General features: G+C 41.7%; 2 protein-coding genes across 4 annotated transcripts in view; one reads left to right on the top strand and one right to left on the bottom strand.

Moving 5' to 3' along the window:
* PRPF18 (pre-mRNA processing factor 18) overlaps positions 1 to 27223 on the top strand; it is a 129837-nt gene that overhangs the window by 33702 nt on the left and 68912 nt on the right. The gene's annotated exons all lie outside the window — the stretch shown is intronic.
* Positions 13733 to 27223, bottom strand: part of BEND7 (BEN domain containing 7) — a 52730-nt gene continuing 39239 nt past the window's right edge. For all 3 annotated transcript variants that reach the window (XM_081210740.1, XM_081210741.1, XM_081210742.1), the window contains 4 exons: positions 26674 to 26899; positions 20073 to 20192; positions 19569 to 19619; positions 13733 to 16394 (listed from right to left, as the gene is read on the bottom strand). In XM_081210740.1, coding sequence (XP_081066866.1) covers positions 16351 to 16394; positions 19569 to 19619; positions 20073 to 20192; positions 26674 to 26899 — 441 coding nt within the window. In that variant the 3' untranslated portion in view covers positions 13733 to 16350. The remainder of the gene's footprint in view (positions 16395 to 19568; positions 19620 to 20072; positions 20193 to 26673; positions 26900 to 27223) is intronic.

The following is a 27223-nucleotide window of genomic DNA, read 5'->3' as shown; positions in this document are numbered from 1 at the left end:
ATAAGGGAAACTTTAGTCTTGTCAACACAAACGGAAGTATTACTTTGTAAGAACTGTTGGCAGGTGGCTGGTCTAGAGAAGAAGGTGGAGTTCAGTCTGTTGTGGATGAGATTGCACTGGCCTTGAGGGATCAAGGGGCATTTAGATCCACCTTTGGCCCTCTAGGTGCAAGTGGTGACAGGGTCTCCCTTGGCTAATGCTTATGTTCCGGCTGCCTAAATGCAGTTATCCATGCTCTGGTAACATCCAGGTTAGACTATGGGTTTTCCTTTGAATGCTGCTCAGAATTGGGATCAATAGGTGGGAACACATCTCACTGAATCTTAAGTACAGTGGTATCTCGGGTTACATACGCTTCAGGTTACAGACTCCGCTAACCCAGAAGTAGTACCTCGGGTTAAGAACTTTGCTTCAGGATGAGAAGAGAAATTGTGCAGTTTCAGGTTAAGAATGGACCTCCGGAACGAATTAAGTACGTAACCAGAGGTACCACTGTAGTGTCATTAGTTGCTATTCTCTTTCTGAACATGTTCTTAGCTTGGGATCAAAATGCCTGAAGGAATGCCTGCCTCCAAAGCAGCCTGTGCTTGCTTAGTTCATCATCAGAGGCCCATCTCCAAGTTCCCCCACTATTGGAAGTGAAGTGGGTGGGGACTGAAGAGAGGGTCTTTTAAATTGTAGCACCACATTTTTGGAATTTTCTCCTTGAGGAAGCTTGCCTGGTGCCTCCTTGGCTAAATTTTCAATACCAGGGAACACCTTTTTAATTTTTTTCCTAGTGTATAATTGTTAAACTGTGATTATTTCATCACTACAGTTTTAAAAGACTGTAATATATATTTATTGCATTGCTGAAATAAATGTTTTACTACATATTATGCCTCTGTGATAATATTTATATTGTTGGGTGACACAGAAGCAGAGGAGCGTGGCTTCTGATGGTGGGCTGTCTGTTCCAACAGGGATCTGAACAGGTGGTAAGCAGACCTCTCTCTTGTAGTCAACAGAAAGTCCTGAAGTAGTGTGTTGCAGGGATCGGGCCAGGGCACCAGTCAACGCTCTGCATATCACCCAACTGCCCCAATCTTTGGGCCCTCCACCTTCTGCCCTGCCCTTTTAGGATTGCTCTACCTATCAACATTTCCCCTATGCACAAGCAATCGAGTGGGGCTAGCACATTCACAAAGTTAAGCAGGGTCCTGTATGCTTTCAATCCTGAACATTGCTTTTTTTAAAAAAATGATATTTATTAGTCGTTTAAAGATTACAGAAAAAAGAAAAAAAAAAGAAAACAATAGAAAATTTAACAGAACATACCTTACAATACATAAAAAGAAAAACATAGAAGAACAAGACAACAAGACAACAAAAAGAAACAAAAACATTAAAACACACATTCAATATTCCATATCTTTACCTTTCATTTACTTGTTTCATCGACCTCACACCTCCCTTTTTTGTATTCTAGTTCAATTAGCTATTTCAGCAAATTCTTTCCATCTTTCTCAATTTTTGTTCTATAATTTATCTTAACGGTCTAACCTTAAATTTTTCCATTTTGGCCCATTATCAATCAGTTTTTACTTAATTCTTTATTACATTTCCGCTAAAGCCATATAGCTTCATTCCAGCATCCTTCTAACATTCATTAATTTTGCAATATTTCTGTAAATATACTTTAAATTTTTTCCAATCTTCTTCCACCGACTCTTCTCCCTGGTCTCGGATTCTGCCAGTCATTTCCGCCAATTCCATGTAGTCCATCAGCTTCATCTGCCATTCTTCCCTGGTGGGTAGATCTTGTGTCTTCCAATACTTTGCGATAAGTATTCTTGCTGCTGTTGTGGCATACATAAAAAAAGTTCTATCTTTCCTTGGCACCAATTGGCCGACCATGCCCAGGAGAAAGGCCTCTGGTTTCTTCAGGAAGGTATATTTAAATACCTTTTTCATTTCATTATAGATCATCTCCCAGAATGCCTTAATCTTTGGGCATGTCCAGCAAAGGTGAAAGAATGTACCTTCAGTTTCATTACATTTCCAACATTTGTTATCGGGCAGATGATAGATTTTTGCAAGCTTGACTGGTGTTATGTACCACCTGTAGATCATTTTCATTACATTCTCTTTTAAGGCATTACATGCCGTAAACTTCATACCAGTGGTCCATAACTGTTCCCAGTCAGCCATCATAATATTGTGTCCAACATCTTGTGCCCATTTAATCATAGCAGATTTCACCGTTTCATCTTGAGTATTCCATTTCAACAGCAAGTTATACATTCTTGACAAATTCTTAACTTTAGAGTCTAACAATTCTGTTTCCAATTTTGATTTTTCCACCTGGAAGCCTAATTTTTTGTCCAAATTATATGCCTCCATTATTTGATAATAATGGAGCCAATCTCGCACTCTGTTTTTTAATTTTTCAAAGCTCTGCAGTTTTAATCTGTCTCCCTCTTGTTCCAAAATTTCCCAATACTTCGGCCATTTGGCCTCCATATTGAGTTTTTTTCTGAGCCTTTGCTTCCATTGGTGACAACCATCTTGGGGTTTTATTTTCTAACAAGTCCTTATATCTTATCCAGACATTAAACAGTGCTTTTCTGACAATATGGTTTTTGAATGCTTTGTGTGCTTTAACCTTATCATACCACAAGTATGCATGCCAACCAAATACATTGTTGAAACCTTCCAAATCCAACACATCCGTGTTTTCAAGAAGCATCCATTCTCTCAGCCAACAAAATGCGGCTGATTCATAATAAAGTTTAAGATCTGGCAGGGCAAATCCACCTCTTTCTTTAGCATCTGTTAATATCTTAAATTTTATCCGAGGCTTCTTGCCCTGCCAGACAAATCTAGAGATATCTCTCTGCCACTTCTTGAAACAGTCCATTTTGTCCAAAATTTGCAATGTTTGGAACAAAAACAACAACCTTGGCAATACGTTCATTTTTATCACGGCAATTCGGCCTAACAATGATAACTTCAAGTTTGGCCATATTTCTAAGTCCTTTTTTACTTCAGTCCAACATTTTTCATAATTATCCTTAAATAAATTCACATTTTTAGCAGTCATATTAACCCCCAAATTAATCAATCCTGAACATTGCTAACAACCTAATGAACAACCTAACCTGTGAGCCAAACACTTGTGTGTACATCAGTTTTACTGCAGCAACCATGGAAATATTTTTGGGGTGCTTCTCTTGGCTTAGATTTTCCAACTACTGTGATTCAAAGCAATACCTTTTACTGGACCCAAGTTGTTCTTGAGTTTGGAATAAGGAAAAATCAGGCAAGGATTCCACTATTCCACTATTGCCATTTATTTTAATAAGAAGTTCCCTTCCCAGCTATTGATATTTTACACCAGGGCTGATATTTTACACCAGTGTATACAAACACTTGGTTGCCAGCTGAAAGACTTAAGTCATATTGGTTGCTTATTACTTTATGAGAAGGCTCAGTTTTTTAGCAGCTTGTTCAATAGTTCCTGAATCAGATTGCTCACTGAAGAGTTCACTGTTTGACTTTTCTTTCACTCAGTCTGTATAGAGTTCTGTACCAGAATATTTTCTTTCTCTGAAATTGGTCGGCAAGAGTTCCTGCTCCGACCTTTGTTTGGAAGGGAGGAACTTTAGTTGTACCACCAGGTCTGCTGATACCTGATCTGTGGCGTAGCTTTCTTGAGGATTCAAGTCCAGCCTTAGCTTCCTGAATTACCATATCAAGTAGCAAGGAAGGGACAGAACTAAAGCAGGTGTCATATTGCAGTCACTGGCAGCCATTAAAACATCTGCCTTGCTCTTGTTTTGTACTTTTTTCTATAATCACACACAGTTCCCTGCAAACTGCTTGAGAATCTATCTAGTGTTCCTGTGAGCTTAAACCACCTGCTTCAAATGACATTTTAGCAAGTTTTAGTCTTTATTTTCTCAGTCTTTCTTCACTGCCCAAAATAAAAACAACTTCCCCCTAAACTAACCTGAACAGAAACCTAGGACTTTTAAAAATAAAAGCAAATAGTCCCCTCCCCTCTTAAAGATGCTTAACATTTATGAGGGTGGGGTAAGAGAGATGGTTTGGAAATATTACTGCATGATATTATGTTCTGAAACATAATATGTAACAAATTCTTATTTAGGCATTTTCTGACATGATTTTTTTTAAGGTCTAGCTATTGTTATGACTCTTGACCAATAGTTCTTTTGTTAGGCAGATTGCTGGCTAACGATAAAAGATGGCTGTTGATGTTTCATCAATGGGTGCTAATAGTTAGGAGATGGCCTCCTGATATTTGAAGTAACCTCTGTGGGGTTTTTTTGAATGACATAATCCCAATGGAGGGGATGTGGGTGGCGCTGTGGTCTAAACCACAGAGCCTAGGGCTTGCTGATCAGAAGGGCTGATCGGCGGTTTGAATCCCAGCGATGGGGTGAGCCTCCATTGCTCAGTCCCTGCTCCTGCCAACCTAGCAGTTTGAAAGCACGCCAAAAAAAAGTGCAAGTAGATAAATAGGTACTGCTCCAGCAGGAAGGTAAACGGTGTTTCCGTGTGCTGCTCTGGTTTGCCAGAAGTGGCTTAGACATGCCGGCCACATGACCCAGAAGCTGTACGCCGGCTCCCTTGGCCAATAAAATGAGATGAGCGCCACAACCCCAGAGTCTGCCACGACTGGACCTAATGGTCAGGGGTCCCTTTACCTTTCCCCCCAACAGACCTTGCAGAAGGTGTCACCCCCCCAAGGGCTAAGGTTGTGGGTGGGTGGGTGGATGAGAGAGAGAGAACAAGCAGTATTTGCCTTGTAGGACTTTCACATTCATTTATGCTCTGCTTTTAGCTTTGCACATCAAGCAAATGTTACAAAGGTACTGTAAGTATTCAATGCCCTATTATCCAAAAGAAATTAAACCAATATTGTTGCCCCTGGAACTTTTTACAGCTCAAAAATTGTGAGACATGCAATAGTTTTATGCTATTACCTTAATTTGTGAAAAGATTTAAACTGAAACTAAGAGCAACATATTGTAAAAAAAATAATACTTATTCAGAAAGCATATGCTTAAAAATGGGATTCATTACCTTGCAGTTGTGTTCCTTACAACTTTTGTATAAGGTTTAGTACTGTTAACCTGAAGTTTTGTGAAATACAAAAAAGATTAAAAGTCTAGAATCAGAAATGGAGTAGGAAAGAGGTGTGGCCTTGACTGAGGGGCAGGGAGAAAGCTTTGGAAAGAACAGGGATGTTCCTATGCCATCAAATGGAAGGGCCTGTGTTAGGAAAAAGTGGAGGTGTCTGTAACAGTGGGTGGAAGCAAGCTACTGCCAGAGGGCTTTCCAGCAGGCTCCGCTTAATGTTGTTAATCCTATACTGTACTCTCTTACCTGGGATTACAGTTACTCTTATTAGTTGTTTTGTTTACCAGGGGCCCAGTGTTTCTGTGTTATCAACACATATCCTCCTATATGAGTAAATATGTTTCCGTAATATGATCTGTTACTTCAGAAGCATTTTTATTTGCATGCAGCACACTTTAAAAACACACACAGATGTCCTGACTAGAGGCAGTGTGACTCTACAAGTTAAGGAACATAAGCAAAAGCTACTTAGCACCCCCAACACACACTAACATTTTAAGCTGTTTGTAACAACTTAAATAAACTTCCTTGATTGGATTTATGCTAATGGATCTCCTGTAGGCATTTCTAATTCATTTACATTTAATTTTAAGGTTGCCTCTGTGTGTGTTTCCAATTCAGACTAATACCATTAACAGATAAAATGAAAGTGTGTAACAGGTCAGAAGCCACAAGATGGCAATAGTTGAAGAGCAATTTGCTTCAAGAAGGAGTTGGATTGTAGATACTACAGTGAGATTACTCCTACTATGTTATTTATATGGTGCCCATCATCTGTAGCTAGAAAGGCACTTTATGTGATTAAATATAATTTTATTTTCTGTACTGATGGGAAAAGGAGGAAATGGAGGTGAAGGCATCTATCAAAGGTGTGTGGCAGAGCAATTCATAGCACACATATCTCCTTGCAGAGAAGAATATTGGACCAAATATGGTGGATTGAGAAACCCAAATTTTAGGTCCCTTCATGTCCTTATTTTGAACACAAAGTTACTTCTGTGTCAGTTCCAAGAAGTACAAAACAGGAAATGGGTATCTAGTGGATGTTTGTATGTTAAAAAGTCTTTAAGGGGCCATCAAATGGATGTTTAGATACTATCTCCAATCCAAGGGCCAGTCTTAAAGTATGGAATGGAATGCAAAACAGTTACTGAAATGCACTTTACCTTGGGGTGCCTTTGAAAAGTGTTTCAAAATTACAGCAATATCAGAATGAAATGGACAAACTGTTAATAAAATGTGTCCTATAACAACTTTCCTGTCTTATCCCCCTTTTGAGTAGCTGCTAGGACTTGAATAGCAGCTAGGACTTCCTACTCAGGCAAGACTAAGGTTCCATGTAATTCTCACTTAAATAAGGAGGGAACCCCCCAGAGATGGGAGGGAAGTTTCTATTATAGACTAGGCATGGACAATGCAAAAAATATGCACACATGGAACTGCTGTGCATTCACACAGTAAGAGCAACTTCTCCCTGGAAGCAGCTGTCCTTCACCCCAACCAAATTTGGACCTGATAATGTCCATGCCAGAAGGGACATTAAAAATATGTATATTTTGTTTTATTTTTCTAAACAACAAAACAGATAATACACACATAAAGAAAAACATGTATTAACAACAAAATAATATACAACCCAAGGAGCTTTTGATGATAAAAAAGAAATATCTAAAATCAGGAGTAAATTAACTGGGTACAATTATGAAATTGTAAAATTATAAATGGGATATAAGAAAACAACTTACGTTATACAATGTTATATATAATGTGGTGGAGTTGTGCTGAAGTCCATATGTTTTGGAAACTAGTGATTACAGAGAGCTGTACACTTAGAAGTATAAATGTGATTGTGGACCCTAAACTATGTATTTTGTCATTTTCTTTTTAATAAATGTAATGCGGTTTTTCTATGGAAACAGTTAATTATATATATTCTGGTAGCTGCACAATTAGTAATCACTCAGTGCTGGAAAGGCACTTCATGTTATATCCTTGATAACTGGTTCAAAGAAGTTATGTTCATTGCTATCTCAAATTGACATGTAATCTTTGTGTGCCATTGGGTGATGCTGATGCTTCTGATCTCACCTCTGTTTGGAGGTTATATTTAATAACAGTCACATGGGTGGCAAATCCCTTCAAAATATTATTTTATTTGGCAGTGTCTGTAAACAGGAAAGCGTTTCTCCCCCCCCCCATTTCCTTCACTGTATAATGTGTTTGTATTCTTATGCCCCATTTATAATTTTACAATTTCAGAATTTCCATACAGTTTTTCCCTTAGATGGTTTTCCTAAAATACTTACAGTAGAAAGAGAGTGGGGAACAAGATGAAGTCAAGAAAACAGAGACAGAGTGTGCACCTATTCAGCCACATGTGCATAGGCACATGTGAAGATGTACCGCTAGAGTTGGCATTGCCTAATTAAAGCCATTTGCTGCCAAAAAGGCAAGATGGAGCAAAGCCACCTAACATCACATATTACCTAAGGATAGTAATTTATGCAGAAGAGTGTTGCTGATTATCTTAATTGGTATTGAGTTAATAGCTATATAAGAGAACTACACCTTGGGCAATTGCTAACTGTAATGGTTTGAAGATGTGCTTACCATCAACACAAGTGCAGTGATTATGCGCTCAGGCAAACTTTCAGTTTTGTTAAGCTCTTACATGTCTTACTGCCATGGCTTGTGCATGTGCACGAAAGCTCATACCAATAACAAACTTAGTTAGTTTCTAAGGTGCTACTGGAAGGAATTTTTTTATTTTGTTTCGACTATGGCAGACTAACACGGCTACCTACCTGTATACCACACCATTAATGTATGTGGTGGTTTGCAAAGTAACGTACGTAAAGACATATGTCCTTGCTCCAAGTAACATGCAAACTACAAATGTTTGCTGTGTGTGAGAAAAGGAAGAGGCATAGACACCATGGGTATGAAGGGTGCATAGGGAACAGGCTCCGTTTTCTAAACCTAATTTGGGTATTTACATTAAATGCTAAGAACAGCTTTCAGGGAGGAATGTATCACTACTAAAGTGAATTCACCCTAGGACACAGAATCTATGAGGATGCAACAAGATTGTTGAAGACCTCTCTCCTCTCACTCCCCCCCCCCCCCGCTGTTGCTCCTTTTAATGTTCAGGACAAAACCAGGCTCCCAACCAGGCTGAGCCAGTATACATATTGAAGCCAAAACAAACAACAGAGTGCAAGAGGTCCACCAGATCAGGCCAGGGGCCCATCTAGTCCAGCGTTCCTAATCTCACAGTGACTCACTAGATCTCTACGGGAAGTCTGCAAGCGGGACCTGAGCGCAGCAGCACTCTCCCAATTTGTGATTTCAGCAGCTGGTATTCAGAGGCATATGGCCTCTAACAGCGGAAGTAGAACTGAGCCATAACCTCCATGACTTTGTGTCTATTCCTCTTTTAAAGCCGTCCCAGTTGGTAGCTGTTTCTACATTTTGTGGGAGCAAATGCCATAGTTTAACTTTGTGTTGTGCAAGTAAGTTCCTTGTTCTGTCTGTCTTGGATTTTCCAATGTTCAGTTTCATTGTATCACCTCAGGTTCTAGTACTATGAGAAGGAGAAAAACCTCTCCCTGTCGCTTTCTCTTCAACATACAAGTCTTACATACCATCTTTCCCCGAAAGTAAGACATCCCCCGAAAATAAGACCTATTTCCAGTTTTGTCTCTCGCTGTAATATAAGGCATCTATACATCCCTAACAATAAATAACACTCCCATCCACTGACTAGCATATAGAAACTCAGCAGTGACACCCCTTCCCTAATTCCAAAATCATTCACGTCAGCTCATATATATTTTTAATCACCCCGCCCAGAAGTGGCAAAAGTGAGAAGACACTGCAGGGGAGGGTGGCACCCTGGCTGGCCACAATCCATCAAGTCCAAGTGTGTAAGCATTGCAGGAGGACAGGAACTAGTTTGCCAAGTAACGGGCATGGAGCAATGCCAGGAATTTGTTACCTGCCATGACCAAAACAATTATCTCTCTTATCCCCCTAGGCTTCTTTACGGAGTGCTATATTTTACTAAACAGCTCAAGTGTTCTTTATGGAGAAAAGCCCTGCTCCCTTGCCCTCAATTTTGCCTGAACGAGCCCGGCGTGCCCTTCTGTCAAGGCCCCCCAAATACACAAAGAACAGGTTAAGTTTGGTCTGGCAGCCACATGAAGAGATGGCCACTTCCCCAGATTCCCAGGAGGCATCTAACATCTCCCGCAGCTTCCCTAAAGGTCTTTGCAGACTACCTGGCAAATGTGACCTGTGCTATGATTGGCTGGAAAAGTGTCGGCTGCACTCAATCCAAAGTGGGTAGAAAAGCCTTAAAAATGGACTAAGGACATGTTATTGGCATCTGTCTGTCTCGAGAGACAGTGGTGTGCACTTTCAGGGGTGAAGTCAAACTGCTGCATTAGCAGCACTGAAGTGACCTCCCTAGGGTGCAAGCCTGGGCAGGGTGTCTGGAAACCCTGGGCTGCCCACAAGAACCACCGTCCCCCTGGCCTCACTGATGTGGTCCAGAAGGAAAGCAGAGCAATAAGTCTGGCACAAGCTTCTCTGCAGGAGGCGGCAGACAAGGTGCCATCTTAGAGACTCTGCTCCAGATTTGTGTAGGGTTTACTCCGCAGCCTTTCCCCCCAAATATATCCTGCAAGGCAGCAGAGGGTTATCAGAGTTTTCCTTCTCCCAGATGGGCTCCCTTCCCAGGTTGACGAGACCCATCTGCCCCTCACTTCCATCTACAGCACGTGCAAGAACCGCCCTCTTGCCTGTTGGACCCATTCTTGGTCTTGCCCACTCCATCTGCCAGAGCCTATGTTCGCATGCAGGAGAAGCCCCTAACTCACTGGGGTTTGAGCCTCATTGGCTACCCTCACCTGGTTTAGCCAGCCAGTCGAAACCATTCCTGGGGTGTGGCTGCTGTCACATGCTGACAGCTTCTAGGAGCTACAGGTGAGAGCTGAGTGCTGGGTGGGGACCAAAGGTGGACAATCTACCCCAGAAGCAGCAAGTGTCCCCCACCAGAGGTACTACCCTCCCCTAATACCCCAAACGACCATGCAGACCCTTTAAAATGGTCAGTAATCCCTGGCAGCTCACGAGACTAGAAATCTGTTTGTAAGTAGAAAAATGAAAGTTTGATAGATTTGAACCAACATGCTCCCTTTTCCATATCCTGCTTTGTCCATTTGCCCTCCTCTCTTAATAAAACTTCACATACTTGGTGCTGTTAGGGTCTAAATGGTAGGATTCTTGCCAAGCACTTGAATGAAAAAGTGGAGTTTCCCAGGGGAAAGAGCAGTGCTGAACCTCAGGGTGGGGAAGGCAGCTGGATGCCAGCTCTGTTCCTGATAAATTGAGAGGTCTTTGGTGAAGTGCAAAGCATACAGTCTTGGGAGTCTCTTTGGAAGCAATTGCTTTTGCTCCCAGAATTCACCCTACTTGGGGTTGTAGAGGTTAAAAATGGGGTGGTGGTGGTGGCAGAAGTATTGGATGGTTTGGGTCACAACTGGTCTACCCTGCAAGACAGTTGTGCAAGGAAGGTGCTCCTAGTCTCCCTCTTCTGTTAAGATTCATAGTCTCTCTTTCCCCCACTGTTTAAGACAGGTGTGATGGACAGCAGAGCCAGACCAGTCAGGTGATGCAGTCCCCCCTGAAATTCCACCAGAGGGCTGGAGCCTCTCTCTGATTGGCTACAGAGTCTGCTAGACACAGAGGTGGGAGGAGCAGCACATTGGGAGAGAGTATAAAAACAGCCATTTCTGAGGGAGAAAGTTAGACAGGGCCAAGGTTCAGGTTGAATCCGCTACAACAGGATTTTGCCATATTTTTTGCATGGCCTATTCGAGTCTGTAGTCCTTTCTGGCAACAGCCATACAATAATGCATTTATGTATAACCAAAGTCCAAGCAGTTTCAGGAGGGAGATTTGGAGTGCTTTGTACACTTAACCCTTCATCAGCTGCTTCTCTACTCAGTTTGCCCCCTCAGCTGCTGCCTGCTCTCATTGGGCTCCAACACTGTGATTTATTTGTTGTTAGTTATAAGCATTTTGGGCTTTGTTCCATATAGCCTTACACAGTCCAGGGCCCAAATATATGGACTCCTCCCCCGCCCCCTTACTTGCCACCCCATGCATTAAGGTTTGTGAGAGCAGAGCAGCTCATAGTTCCCTCCAACTCCAGTTTGTGGGGCAGTGGCACATCCTTTGTTATGGCACCCCAGATGTAGAAGTCCCTTGCCACAGAAATTTGGTGGTTCCCAGTGTTCTTTACTTTTAGGCGTTGACTCAAGACACATTTGTTTTATCCGGCTGGTTGAGAGCTGGATTGCTGCTGGATTGTCTGAAAGTTTGGTTCTCTGCTCTCTGTGTGTTTTGTGTAGTGTATTAGGTACTACCTTGGGAACTTCAGGGTTGAAAGGTGAAATAGAAATTCAAATATTATTATTGTTTCCCATATTAAATCTGGAATGCTATAGCCTGGCAACAGACATACTACAGGGAGTTATTGCCTATTTATTTTACCGTATTTTTTGCTCTATAAGACTCACTTTTTCCCTCCTAAAAAGTAAGGGGAAATGTGTGTGCGTCTTATGGAGCGAATGCAGGCTGCGCAACTATCCCAGAAGCCAGAACAGCAAGAGGGATCGCTGCTTTCACTGCACAGCGATCCCTCTTGCTGTTCTGGCTTCTGAGATTCAGAATATTTTTTTTCTTGTTTTCCTCCTCCAAAAACTAGGTGCGTCTTGTGGTCTGGTGCGTCTTATAGAGCGAAAAATACGGTAATTCAAAAATAAACCCTGTCAAGCAGGAGCAAGATTCTATGCCTCAGCCACTAATGCAGTATCCCTTTCTGAAACCCTGTTCCTTTGATCCCCTCACACATTCTAGTTTTGGTTTTGTGTGGTGTTGCCAGTATCCCAACCATAGTGACTCCTGCTTAATACACCCACTATTTTTATTTCTTCTAGCTGTGATGTAATTGAACAGTGGACAAAATGGATACCCATTTCCTTTTTTGTTAAAAATTATGTTTCCTGTTCTCAGCTGCAGACAGATGTTTTCCCCCTACAGATAACTTCTGATAGCTGTTGTAATGTGTTTTTGAGAATGTTCTTCATACCTGGCAGGGGGGTTGGAGAACAGAAACAACCTTTATTTTTAGGATATACAGTTAATCCCAGGAGATGGAGCATCATAACACCATCATGTCGGAACACAAACAGATGCAGCTTCCCAGACACCATTAACTCCTGAATAGCCAAGGAGGTTCTGCCTACACTTTACTACAATGCCAAACCATCAGTTTATTGTAACATGTGAAAAAGCATAGGCAAACAAAATACGAATCCCATGTATATTTCTTTTTTAAAAAGGGTCTAAGTTATATAAGAGGGGCATTATAACATTTAGTTTAACATATAGATCACATTATTATCTTATACACACAAAGGATGAAATCCTGAACCCTAGGGAGCAAGTCCCATTTAACTTGATACAACTTCTGCATAAATATTTGTTAAAGTGTTGTTTATTTTGTGGAATTGACACACCCCATACGTTTGCAACACACCCACCCACCCACCCACCCTATTCTTTTGACAGCAGAAAAGGTTTAGAATCTCCATGGTTGGTGGAATCTTATCCTGGTGTTAACTTGTTTCTGTGCCAATACGCTTTTAAATGCTTAGGAATTTCTGCAACCCATTGCCATCTCTATAAGCGTATGACAAAGTGTATGTACAGTGGTACCTCGGGTTAAGTACTTAATTCATTCTGGAGGTCTGTTCTTAACCTGAAACTGCTCTTAAGCTGAAGCACCACTTTAGCTAATGGGGCCTCCTGCTGCCGCCGTGCAATTTCTGTTCTCGTCCTGAAGCAAAGTTCTTAACCCGAGGCACTAGGTTAGCGGAGTCTGTAACCTGAAGCCTATGTAACCCGAGGTACAACTGTATGGTGTATGCTGCTACTATACAGCACACAAAAATATTCAGAAACTTTTCAAACGTTTGTTAACGCTGCTCCTGTATAGTTGATGGAAGGCTGAGGAACAAGAGGAGCAAAGCAACCAGAGTCTGTAGCAAGCAAGAGCTGTTTTCCTAATTGCTCTGACCAACAAATCTGACTCAGATTTTTTAAAACAGAAGTCAAGGGTATCACTTGATCCATTCTGAAGGACTCTTGGTACAAAAGGCTTTCTTGGCTTGCCTCTCCTACCAGAGATGGGTAGTGGCACATAGTTTGAATCGCTAGCTGACACCCCTGGTCATCCACTTGAAGCCAAGACCACTTGCAGCCTCAAGTCCTTGTGCTTCTGGAGATACTCTTGCAGTCTCCTCTGTTCATACTGCGCACAGTTATACGTAATGGGCTGGGCCACTACTTTCTCCACTGGTTACCACTGGAAGGAAACAGAACTGTCATGGTTTGGTGGCTGCTAGAGTATTGCTCAAATGTAGTTCAGGCTTTCCGGACAAATTAGTTTGTACTGCAATCTTTTCTGAACTACGGTATGTCTGAAAAGCACATGTGGATACAGACACACCAGAGACACTTGTTGAATTAGAGTAATTTATTGTGTGTTTTTTTCTGAACTTGACAGATTCCCAGAGATTGATAACACAACACAATCTTATGCACCAATTCACAACTAGTCCCTTGTTGGTTTTATTAAGAACATAGTAATTTAAAAAATAGCTAAATATGTACATATTAATAAAACTTATATACATAAGATTGAGATACTTTTTTTTACCTAAATATGGAATGATTTCCTAATAAAACCTATAAAAAGACTTCTGAAAAAAATCTGAACAGTAGTCACAGTAAGTAGACAAGAATACTATTATTTTTAAGATTTATTAAAAGAATGCTGATTGTTGGTTAACTGTTACTATATGTATGACTTCTTTGTAGATTTACTGGGGAGGCTGAGTAGTTCTGTTCAAGAGGGAACAGTCTCTAAATCCTTTCCTTCTCTAAGGAGAAAATGTACTTTTTAAAGACTGCAGTGCAAGTCAGGTTTATCTTGTCATCAAGAGAACACAGCCACATTTCAATAATTATATGTGTAATAATGATTACACATTATGTGTAAAATTCCGCAAAAGTGTTAAACTGCAGTAGAAGTAGTTATTCAGCCTGAGTTGAACAAACACAAAAGATTCTGTATAAATATCTACAGCAGTGTCTTCTGGTGTGCTTAAGATGACTATGAAATTTTCATTATATAACATTCATTAATCCTTCATTGGAAGTATGACCTAGTACCTTTTCACACACAGACTAGGACAGAAGCCTGATTCTTCAAAAGGTAACAAGAATACATAAACCATAACTTCAGATATTATTTGTGGGCTTTTGTGGTTAATAACCTTAAAGACCAGTGTATAAATTTATGAACACCCATGTCAAAGTTTCCTTTCAAAAGCAGAAATATAAAATAAGCCAAAAATATTTGACGGGGCAGAACACTTGCTTTAGTTTTAACTCTGAGGAATGAGATAAGGAGATCAGTACACAATGGTGATAAATATATACGTTTTGGAAGGAATTTAATATAAATATTAATTAACTGGCAAGTGATAAGGTGGGATTATATATATATATATTAATATAATTTAGGGTTCAGATTTTGTACACTGGCCTCTCTTTCCCAGCACCACCCATGATCCAGGGGATAACAAATATTAATATATCTGATTACAATGGAGTGTGTGGAGCTTGACCCAGAGGATGTTTGGTCATCTATCTGAAATTTCAAATAACAAATCTTTCGTGGAAATTAAGGGGGGTGGTAATTTGCAGATTCTGGGCCAATTTCCTTCATCCTTGGCCTACAATATTCACAGGGAGAAAACTGGTAATCAATTTTTTTTGGCAGATTCACACACCTGCCTGATGAGGAGGAAGTGAATGGGTATGCTCTTTACATATAAGTAATTGTGTGAGCATTTTCATTTCACAAATAGGCCTGAAGATGTGGAGACCCAATATGAGCTATCATTTGCTCTCACTGAAGGGATGAAGATTTATGGAAATCAAGCCTATGGGTAACAATGGAACACCTAGTTTCCATAGTGTAAGTGCAAGAAGATTATATACACCCAATCCACTCACGACAGAATTATCCTTAGTTGGGGAAATGTGTGAACTCCTTGTGGTCAGGAGGAAGGTGTGATACTATGCTTCTTTGAGTTGAACAAAGGAAACAAGGATACATGTTCCTATATGCACTTCCTTATCACTCATTTCCCCCACTGCTGGACAGATCCTTGAAGAGGCATGAGGAAAGGCATGAGCATTTGTGAAAATCAACACACCCCAAATGTAATGGTATTTCCCCTACATCTCATGCAAATATGACAGAAAAGCCATGTATAAGAGTGTTGGGGAGGCTATTGGCAGCGATAATTATTGAAATAACTTTTTGGGAACTACAAGATGGTGCTGGCACTCAAAAGCCAGGGAGAGAGAGAGAGAGATAAGGGGGGTTGTTATACCAAATGGTCTGAAAAATAAAATGTCTGAGTAATCTCAATATTAAGAACAGTTCATTCCACGTTCACCAATACTTGTTCTGGACAAAACACCAGCATCAATATTAGCATCAATTATTGGGACTCTTATTGTCAAATACCATATTGCAACTTATTCAGAGAAGAATACTTGACAATTTACCATCTTTACCCAAGAAGGAAAGTCAAAGGCTAAGGAGAGGGGGGGGGGGGAGAAAGGGTCTTCAGAACAGATGACTAATGATTTATTAACTTTGAAGTTTTTTGGTCCTTTGATTTCTGCACAAGAATCCAATATGAAATGGGGTCCTTCAGAACACCTTTCTAAGGGAGGCCCTTAACTTTGTTAATGTTTCAATGTTTAATCAAAGATGGAACAAACAGCCAGCCAGCATGCATATACTTATGTGGGGAAATGCAATCATAAAGACAAAATTTGTTCTATTTTAGTGGTTATCAGATTAACTGCACTATATCCTTGCTGAACAAGTCTATTCTGATTAAAATAAGAAACAAGTAATTTTGTGGCTTTGTTACCCTATGTTACAAAAGCATGAACAAACTTAAGATTGAGGCCATGATAGAGAACACAGATATTGAAGTAGTCTGAAAATAGCGCTGGTGTCCTGCTCAAAAGTAAAGACGTCTGGATCTGCTAGTGAAACACTGGTGCAGAATGTGTGGTTTCAAAGAGGTTACCTGAAAAAGAAGAGCTGGGCTTAGGATCTGATAGGTTGGCTGTATAAAACTGACACACAAGTATTAAAAGTAACCTATGGATTTCAACATTAAAGTAATAAAAGGTGTAGTCTGCAATAGAATTAGAACACTAACAGGCTGTCCATAATTTCTTTCTTGGTATGTATCTTTATTACAACCCCTGGGAATCACTTATGGAAAGGTATTACCATATTTTTCACCCCATAAGACGCACCTAGTTTTTTTGGGGGGAAATAAAGGGGGGGAAAATTATTTCCCCCCCAGGCGCGGGGCTGGGGCGGGGGAAGCCCGAGCTTCCCCCGACCCCAGAACAGGCAACTCTCCGCAAGCAGCTGGAGCCCATGCAGGGCTCCCGCGCCTTGCGGAGAGGTGCGCGAAGTCTGGGCGTGCTGAGCTCAGCGTGCCCAGCCTTCGGCATGCAGGCAACTCTCCGCAAGCAGCGGGAGCCCGGCGCGGAGATCTGCGGGAAGCCTGGAGAGCGAGAGGGGTCGGTGCGCACCGACCCCTCTCGCTCTCCAGGCTTCAGCGAAAGCCTGCATTCACCCCATAGGACGCACACACATTTCCCCTTCATTTTTGGAGGGCAAAAAGTGTGTCCTATGGGGCGAAAAATACGGTAATTACTGTGAGAGAAATCTAGTACACAGAATTGGAGAATAAGGGAGAGAACACCTGCAAAGGTGTGTATTAAGAGCAACAAGGAATTCATCTAAAAATATTACACACATGGATGGAGAACAAAGCACTTGCATAACAATGCAAGGGAGTGTCTATCAAATATCTGAAATTAATCTGCAAAGTGGAAAGAACAGCACTGCTCTATTGAGGGGTTTTTTTTCAAAACAATATAGAAAGCACTTAAACAGAACTCTCCCACCCCACCCTCCCTACAAATATATATAATTACAATGATCTCCCCTCCCCTAATTGCTCACGTTTATTTGGGGGTCACTTAATAATAATTTTATTATTTATATTCCTCCCATCTGGCTGGGTTTCCCTAGCCACTCTGGGCGGCTTACAGAATATAGCACAAATGATAACCCCACCACCACCACACACACATCCTGGAGAGTCATGTCCGGATAACAATATTGGGAGATTGCATGGCATAATATTGTCCCCAATGCTCTTCAACTCTGAAATGAAGCCACTGAGTGTGGCCATTTGGCGTTTCAGGGCAGTGTGTCGTCTGTGCACTGGGAGTGGTAGCCAATGTTGCTGAAGCCAGAACTGGGATTCAAGATGACTAAGAGATTGGGGAACGGGGTCAAATGAACAAAACAAATTTCAGTAGGGACAAATAGGTTGAGAGAACTGGGTCAGTTTAGTTTGGAAAAGAGGAGAGTGAGAGGAGATATGATAGCCATCTTCAAATGTCTCGAGGGCTGTCACATGGAAGAGGGAACAAGCTTGTTTTCTCCTGCTCTGGAGGGTAGGACTCAAACCAATGGCTTCAGGTTACAAGGCAGGAGATTCCAACTCAGCGTTCAGAAAAACTATCTGACAGTAAGAGCTGTTTGGCAGTGGAACAAATCCCACAAGAGGTGGTGGACTCTCCTTCTTAGGGGTTTTAAAGCAGAAGTTGGATGGTCATCTGTGTCCTGGATGCTTTAGCTGACATTCCTGCATTGCAGAAGGTTGGACTAGATGACCCTTGGGGACCCTTCCAACTCTACCATTCAACGATTGCCATAACATCTGAGTCAGAAGAGGCTATGTATAATCCTAATCACTGTCCTAGTGATGGACTGGAGGAGGGCTAATAACCCAATGTTGAACCCTGGGAAGATGGAGGAATGGCAGGTAAGTGGATTGGTCAGTTGCATGTTCTGGATGGGGCTGCACTCCTTCTGAAAGAGCGCTTTCAGAGTTTGCGGGTGCTTCTGGATCCATCTTTTTCACTGAAGGCTCCGGTAGAGGGCCCTTAACCAGCTACAGACATCATCTTTGACAGGCAAAGCCTGGCCATGGTAATTCCATTATGAACTTCCAGACTCAGTTATTGCAGTGTGCTCCATGTAGGGCTTCCCTGGTCTAGACGCTCCAGCTGGTGTAAATGCTATGGCTACACTGTTGGTAGGAACAGACAACCACCAGCACAAAGTTTCAGTGCTTAAAAGCTTGCACTGGCTACTCAGAGGCTAATAAGCCAAATTCAAGGTTCTTGTGTTAACTCACAAGATCCTTAACAACTTGGGTTTAGGATACCTAAAGAACCACTGAGGTCTTTAGGGGAGTTGCTGTTATGCACAGCCTGTATACGCCAGAACCCAGGCATTTGGTGTCGGGGCCCCCATTCTGTGGAACACCCTCTTGGAGGTGATCAAACAGGCCCCCTCCCCACTGAACTTCAGGTGTGTGGTTGAGATTTAATTTTAGCAGGCATTTTAAGTAAGCTTCTATGTTTTTATGGCTAATATTAACTGATTTTTCTCCTTATGCACATTTTGCAGAAAGGAGACCAAAGAAATCAGATTTCTACTAATGTGACTGCCTCTTTGTGTCTCACTTATGAACTTTTGATAGTAGAAAAATTAGCAGCACTAAGAAATTGCATGAGATGAAATGGGCACCAGTAAAATACTAATAAAATTACTAGAGCAATTAAAAGCTGACATATAAAGACTTCGTTAAGGAAATTGATTATCATGTCTTCTTACATAAATTGCCTTGATTGCTTGATTGGGTGTGAGGAGCAAGAGTGAAGGGATCTTTATAATCTCCGTGATCTGAGGACAGATTTATATATTCAGTAGTTACTGAGTACGAAAGCTTTCCCTAGACTTCTGGCTGTTATAAGGTCACATTTTAAATGCTTCTCTGTAATGAAGGACTCCTTGGGCACAGGCACAATGATGTCAGGGAGACAAGGGTGTTGTCTGGCCTTCCTGAATTGTAGTGTTTTATGTTCAGTCCCCTGCCTCCAGTGGAGGAGCACTTCAACATGGAATAACCTCCACTCCTAGCACTACGGAACAGGCAGTGGAGACAGAGAGTAAGAAAATGTGAGGCATATCTAGTGACAAAGGAAAATGTAAGTTTAGGTAAGAGATGTTATATTGTGCAAGGTTATTCCAGACAGCCCAATTCTAATGAGACTATAAGCAAACAAATGGCCAATTTGTTTTTATTAACCAACAGCTTTTTTACCTGTTTGTAGTAGAGAAAGGTCCAGTTTCTCATCACAGTCAGTTGTCTCTACTAAATAAAGATAATACATAAAATATATTATTCTCCATAATACATACAATTAGAATTAAGTAAAACAGTAGTAATAAAATTAAATGGGAAAAGTGGTATGGAAAACAGGCAAGTGTACTACACGAACGCATCAAAACCCCTACAAATTAGAAGCATTTTAAGAACTTAGGGAATTCAAAGGAAGAGCTGCTCCATAAGACAATAACCAGTTCTCTTCAGAAGGTGACTGATGAATATTTCAATGGAGGTGACTCAGATATTCAACTCTGAGTCATAATGACTAGTTGAGTGACAAGACTAAGAAATGTACATAGGCCTGAATCAGCCCTTGGGAGCAGGGTCCTTCCTCAGTAATTCTTAAAGGCTGGCTTCAGGCTGCTCACTGTCATACTGTTTGTCTTGCCACCTTGCTATCTGCATTCAACCTGCTTTCTACCTCTAACCCTCCCTTACCTGAGCCTCTTTTTAACCGTCTTCTTGCCAGTTTGATTTGATCCTGAAGAATCTGTACCCAGTCTCTTGGGCCAGGTAGTTTATCCACATGGTTTGCAGTGCAGTATTTTTCTGTGAACACTAAAAACAGAAGGTACAAATAATCTCTTTACCAAAAGGTTGAAAAAGATGGAAAACTGCAAACCAAGGTTTAAGTAACCAGACACAAGAAAAGCAAACTCACAACAACATTCTACATTTTATATAAAATGTGAGAACTGGATGTTTACATTTTTGTAACTTAAAATCTCCATGACTGAGCAAAGTCAGCATGTAAATTTATTCTTCCCAAACGATTTTCCAAGTGCAGGAAGATACTAACATGGGAGACCTTCAAGCAAACTAACTTGCAATGTAAGCTTGAATCATAGAAGACTTCTGAAAAAAATTATTTCATTTTTGGATAATTCTGTCGTGAACCAGAGATCATGGTTCATGACAAACATATTATTTAAACAAGCTAGCTTTATAACCCATGGCATGAATGTAATGCCAAGCTAGGCTCTCTGGTTCACATGCAATACTAAGCCAGGATTCCATAAAAGTGAAACTAAAACCAGCAGAAGCCCTTTTCCTGGCTGCGGTGGGAAATGGATAGGGCAGCATGTGAGGCAGATGCTTTTGCTTGGGCTCCTGCCAGCTCAACCCATGTACCACTAAACCACTGTTCAGCATTACATGCAAATATGACCAACATTTGGCTTTGATTTTATAAAACAGAATTAACAAGGGTAAACCTTTCGTGCACATTTCAAGCTACATTTCATCTACACACCAGTGCTTTTTATGAGCATACATTTGACAACACTGCTTCCTCATGAAACAAAATCTTGACACATCATTTTTTTGAAAGTATTTTTTTTATTACAAAAGGGAAAAAGGAGGTATAGATCATCTGTCTTAGTTTTCTGTGAAAGATTCCAAATATATAATCAGGTATCTTTATAATAACATTTTAAATGACTGTCTGAGTTCACTATTTATATGCCTTATTGCTCTTGGGCTGTTTAACCAGAATGGTCAGGAGTGGGAGTATGAGGAAGTAAAGAAAAACAGGAAATATTTCAGTGTTGTTGGGGAACTGGTGACCTTTAACCTGAGAGACTGCCTCAGGTGTGCTCCATCATACAACAGCAGCAGCTTTGAATGAAGGATGAATGTCAGCTATGATATCACCAGGCAAATGACCAATCAGCTCCTTTCTTGCATGTTTCATGCAGCCAACCTCAATTCCTCCACTGTACTTCCTGATTAAAGAAATAGAGTATATACAAGAAATGTACAAGAAATAGAGCAAAAAATGGAGCCATGCAGGCCTCCAACATGGCCCCAACGATGAGCTAAAACAGCCAGGACTCACCCCAGTGATCAGCCAGGCTGGGCAGCAGCCAAGGACCGCAGGGTCTTAGAAGGCTCCTTCCCTGCCCTCTCCACCAGACCTCTGGGTGCTTTTCAGTGACAGGCAGCAGTGCTGCTTTTGAACAGGAGCAAAGATCAGCTCTGATCTGTGATGGCCAATCTTCATTTAATATTCCCAAAATGTAACACTCTGGCCTGTAGAGCTATGAAATCCATTGATTTCATAGATCTGTACCTATACTTCAGTTAGGAAATCTATAGCTTTCATTGATAGGCAACATTGCATTTTGGGCAACTTAAGATGGGCTACCAGGGATGAAAGCTGATATTCGCTCCCATTCAAAAGTGCCACCACACATCCACAACTGAAGTGTGACGAGGGGCCCAACAGTCAGACCTCGTGAAGCCAGGGGCCTGGGGCTTTTGCACTGTGGGCTTCACAAATACCAGGCTACCAGGACTCCAGCAAGTCCTGTTGATGAGGGACCTCTGTCCTGAAGACACTCTGCACAACACTTCACAGGTGCCACCAATCAGCTGATTAGTGCTACCTGCAAAGCCCCTGTTGGATCAGCCACATGTTTATCCATCCCATTATAGGTCAAGTGGGTGTGGCTTGGCCCAAACCGTCTCATGGGCCAAATGGGCCAAAAAACCACAAAAACCCTACAAACAAATGGGGAGGCCTGGTGGGTCTAAAGAGGCCTGTGGGCTGGAGGTTCCCCACTGCAGTTGTAGCTCAAAATATATTTGGGGGGCAGGCAAGTTGGGGAAAGCTGGGATAAAGCTTTCCAGGACTGAATAAGCAAAAGACCTGAGAGCCAGGTAAAGCTGAGGCAGTGAACAGAGGCAACAGTCCAGGCAGACAAAGACAGGGGCTATGGGGGGAAATGTATAGCAAAGCCAGCTTGGAAAAGTACCCAAACCACACACTCTGCTACAAGCCCATCTTTAAGGCTTCATTTCTGTAAACATTCTCATCCTTTGATGGCCATCACTCTACTATTAAACATACCAGATGTAAAGGAGGAAAAAATACTCTGAATTTTTCTTTGCTTAACAGTGCACATTTCTAAAGTGCGAGAGAACAACCATCATTGATATAAAACTACCTCAGCAGAGTAAACATTTTTCTTTACACTCTTTACTGATTTATTGAGCAGAGCCAAAAGTATTGATTACAGAACATCTGAAAGGGCTACAGAGGAATCCAGTGGCAATGATGCAAAGAACATCTTTTCATTCTTAGTGCGATCTTACACTGGCTGAACCACCACAAGGGATAAATGGGCCCATAGTATCCAGCAGAACAGCTCTTGGACGGCAGAACGTGCAAATGGAGCCAGGCAGAGTTAAGTTCCACAGGGTGCCATCCCTTGTGTTTGCTTCTGGGAGAAGAACCCCCATCCAGCATATCAAAGTCCTCAATGCAGCATCCCTTGTGTGATACCATAAAGACAATATAAAGAGAGCCCTCTTATTATAAACAGTGCCTAGCACTACCACTCTAGATACTATCAGCTGCTGGTTGTAACTGAAAATGATCAGTATTTGAGAACTGCCTTAGGTTAGGGCATTGATGGGGAACTTACGGCACTACAGACGCTGCTGAACTCCACCTTTGATCAGTTTCAACCAGTTTCAACCAGACCAATGATCTGGGAACAATAGAAGTTGTAGTCCAGGAACAACTGGTGAGCCATAGACGTCAGATTTCTGAAGTAGCAGGCTGGTGCTGACAAAGCCCCTGAAGCTAAACGGACCCATATGGATACCACCAGATTAAAATGGCTATGCTTAAGTGTGCAGGATAAAACACAATACAAACAAATGCAAGCAGTTTGCCTGACTGGCAGCATATATGCAAGCTGCCTCACCATTTTCAGTGCTCATTTCAAGTTCTGTCTTACAAGTCAAAAGCAACAGCTAATGTCAGATTAATAACTAGGCTAAATATGAAGTGGAGTGGGACCCCAGTTAGATTTGGACTCACACACAAGTATAGTTGCCATGAGATTGTGTTCAATCAGCACACATCCTAGTTCCTAATTTTTTTTATCTGCCTTTCTGAACAAGGAGAGCAGTAGCCACAACCCCTGCTATACAAACCAAAGTGGGCTTGCTTGTCCCACCTGCATGGCAAGGGATGGGTGCCTGACTCCATAGCTGTTTGTAGGAATGGCCCCAGACAGAGGAAGACATACAGGTCAAAGAATGTGAACCAGCAAACCTCCCTCTACCTTTCCATTCCATGCAGAGCTATCATAGCCAGCAACATGTTTGGCTAGGGTATCTTGTTTATTTTTTTATGTATGCACCACTCAATCAAAAGAAACATTTTAAGCTGTTAACATAAAATCTTGCAGCAACATCACCGCTGCATCCCAATGCACTAAGAATGTTGTAGGTGAAATAATTAATTTGTAGTTGGAAATTTCAAAGAAATGGGGGCCAGATAATACAACTCTTAAAAATGCATGGCGTGCTTCCCAATATCTACATTTAAAACCAATACTTTATTTCATTGACCCTCTTGACCCTCAATAGCATCTTACCATCCCTATCTTTATGATAATTATTATATTTAATAATTTCATTTCTCACAAAAGAAGATCATCATACGCAGTTGCATAATGAGCTTTCTTCAATGCTGATCTGTAAGCACCACATCAAAAAGGTTCAGTTAATTTCAAGTTTCAAACTATATTATGAAGCATCATGTCTTTGTCGGTTGAAAGAGGATAAAATTAGAAAACACAGAATTGTTAGATTTGGAAGGGTTCGATAACAGATTTGGATGGCACGCCTATTTATGGTGTGAGAAGAAGAAAAACCATAAAGGTTTTGAGAACCACATCTTCCGGAGATCTTTAATTGAAATATGGGGGATAGGTATAAAAACCTATTAGAACCAAGAGTCCCACACTGGTTATCTCCGTTAGAGGTTAAAGTGTAAAGTGTAAAGAAAATCAATATGAGAGGGAATTGGATTACGTATGGTGAGTTGATAGCAAAAGAAGGAGGAAAATGGAAAATGAAACCTTATGAACAAGTAAAAAAGTATGTATATGATTGGTTGCATTATTTTCAAGTAAATGAAATGTTTAAAAAGGATTTTAGAGAGAATGGATATGTTGAAAAAGATTCAAAATTTCAAATAGAAATAATAAATAATGATTGTAAAATTTTATCAAAAATGTACAAAATGTTGTTGGAATGGCATACGAAGGATGAGGAAGTCAAGTCGGTTATGATACATTGGCCCAAAGATGGAAAAAGGAGGAATTACAAACCCTGGAAGAATGGAGAATGAAAATGATGGACTATGCAGAATTGGATAAACTAACTGGGAAGATTAGATATCAACGAGACCATAAGTTCATCGAGGACTGGGAAAAATTTGTAGAGTATCTGAAAAATATATGTGATGAGCAAACAACGCTCGTGGGATTTCAAGAAGCTCTGTGAAAGTTTGAGGAGTATTGTAAAAAAGAAAATAAGATTGGGAAGGTATATAAAAAGGCAGTATTAAATTTAGGAAATGCGTAACTAAAAATTAATTATGGATGATTGGCAGATAAGCTGAAGGAAGTCCATAAGAGATAATTTGTGATAAACTTTCGATATGGTATTATATGTATATTGTATTGAAAACTAATAAAAATTAATTTTTTTTAAAAAAGGTTCAGTTAAGACCGAGGCCCAGTGAAAACAAGCATCTTGTTGTGCAGTAAAATATACACTGAACTATTTTAAACTGTAGGTTGGAAACACCATGTCTGAATGATTCCCCCCATTTAAGAAAAAAGCATCCTGGCATGGGTCGTCACATATTACATTAAATAAGTGTAGAATCTTTGTACTTGTGTACCGTATTTTTCGCCCCATAAGACGCACTTTTTCCCCTCCAAAAATGAAGGGGAAATCGGGGTGCGTCTTATGGGGCGAATGCCTGCAAGCCTCGCGCGCCCGGCAGGAGGTCCCATCGGGTGCGCGAGGCTTGGGGCGGCAGCCTGTCGCCCGAAGCACGGGGAGCCCTCTGGAGGGCTCCCCCTGCTTCCGGCGAGTGTCTGCAAGCCTCGCGCACCCGGCAGGAGGTCCCACCGGGTGCGCGAGGCTTGGGGCGGCAGCGGACTGCTTGCGCGCACCGAGAAGCTTGGGGCCAGCTGAGCTCAGCCCGCCCCAAGCTTCTCGGTGCGCGCAAGCAGTCAGCTGCCGCCCCAAGCCTCCCGCACCCGGCAGGAGGTCCCGCTGGGTGCGGGAGGCTTGGGGCGGCAGCGGACTGCTTGCGCGCACCGAGAAGCTTGGGGCGGGCTGAGCTCAGCTGGCCCCAAGCTTCTAGGTGCGCGCAAGCAGTCCGCTGCCGCCCCAAGCCTCGCGCACCCGGCGGGACCTCCTGCCGGGTGCGGGAGGCTTGGGGCGGCAGCAGACTGCTTGCCGGCATGCAGAAGCTTGGGGCGTGCTGAGCTCAGCACGCCCCAAGCTTCTAGGTGCGCGCAAGCAGTCCGCTGCCGCCCCAAGCCTTGCGCACCCAGCGGGACCTCCTGCCGGGTGCGGGAGGCTTGGGGCGGCAGCGGACTGCTTGCCGGCACGCAGAAGCTTGGGGCGCGCTGACCTCAGCTTGCCCCAAGCTTCTGGATTAGCGCAGCGCACCTGGGGGGGAAATAAATTTTTTTTCCTTTATTTCCCCCCCTAAAATCTAGGTGCGTCTTATGGGCCGGTGCGTCTTATGGGGCGAAAAATACGGTATACCAACAATTGAGCTGTACATTTGTAACATTTTTCACATGTAACATTCAATGAATGTGCAGTCCATGTACTCATGTACACAATAGTTGAGATGTACAAATCAGCAAGTGTACAGTCTTTCACACAAGCCCTTGCACATGCCTTGTACTACCAGTTTGGAGATGTGTTCAGTGTTAATGAGGGAACAAGTCTTAAATGTCAGTAGTGATACGTGTGCAAATCTTTATTCTTCAACCTACAATCTGAAATGATGTAGTCCCGGAACAGTTTGACCATGCAAAAGGTTGTTGATTCAGATCAGATATCAGGAACACATAGCCAAGGCAGGCTTGCAGATGAGCTTGAGAAATTTGTAAAGATCACCAATGTTTTTAGCAACTCCCAAAACGTGATACAGCATAACCACTAGATTATATTATAAAAGCACATTTTTTAAAAAGAAAGAGAACAATACCTTTTATTGCACCCACAATATTTTGGTCTAGTCCTTTTCGGTTGTCATTGAGACCTCTTTTCCTCTTGCCATTGGGTAAAGAGTTGGCCAAGGTCTTGTCATCAAAAAATGCACACACCAGCTTTCGAAACAGCAGACTTCCTGAACGAGTGTAATTTGCTAATATAGAGTCCAGTTGTGATTTCGGCATAAAGACGTCAAAGCCTTCAGCAAGTTGCACTTCTGGCTACCAAAAGAATATCAATGCTTTATTAGCACCTCTTTCATAACTATTTTGTCAACAAATGACATCCAAGGAAAACATGTTCACATCAACACCCATACTAGACTTTTATGACACCAGAATAGATACTGAAATAAAATAGACATTGAAATCAAAATTATCAACTGAGTATAACAAAATGCACATCAAAACCTGCTCTGTCCATTATCTTTACGAAATTATAATTACAGTGGTACCTCGCAAGACGAATGCCTCGCAAGACGAAAAACTCGCAAGACGAAAGGGTTTTTTGTTTTTTGAGCTGCTTCGCAAGACGATTTTCCCTAT

The sequence above is a fragment of the Podarcis bocagei genome, assembly GCF_964188305.1.
Source record: "Podarcis bocagei genome assembly, chromosome: 10".
Classification (NCBI taxonomy): Eukaryota; Metazoa; Chordata; class Lepidosauria; order Squamata; family Lacertidae; genus Podarcis; species Podarcis bocagei.
The sequence above is the reverse complement of the archived record's forward strand: the minus strand, read 5'-3'. Positions and strand labels throughout refer to the sequence as shown.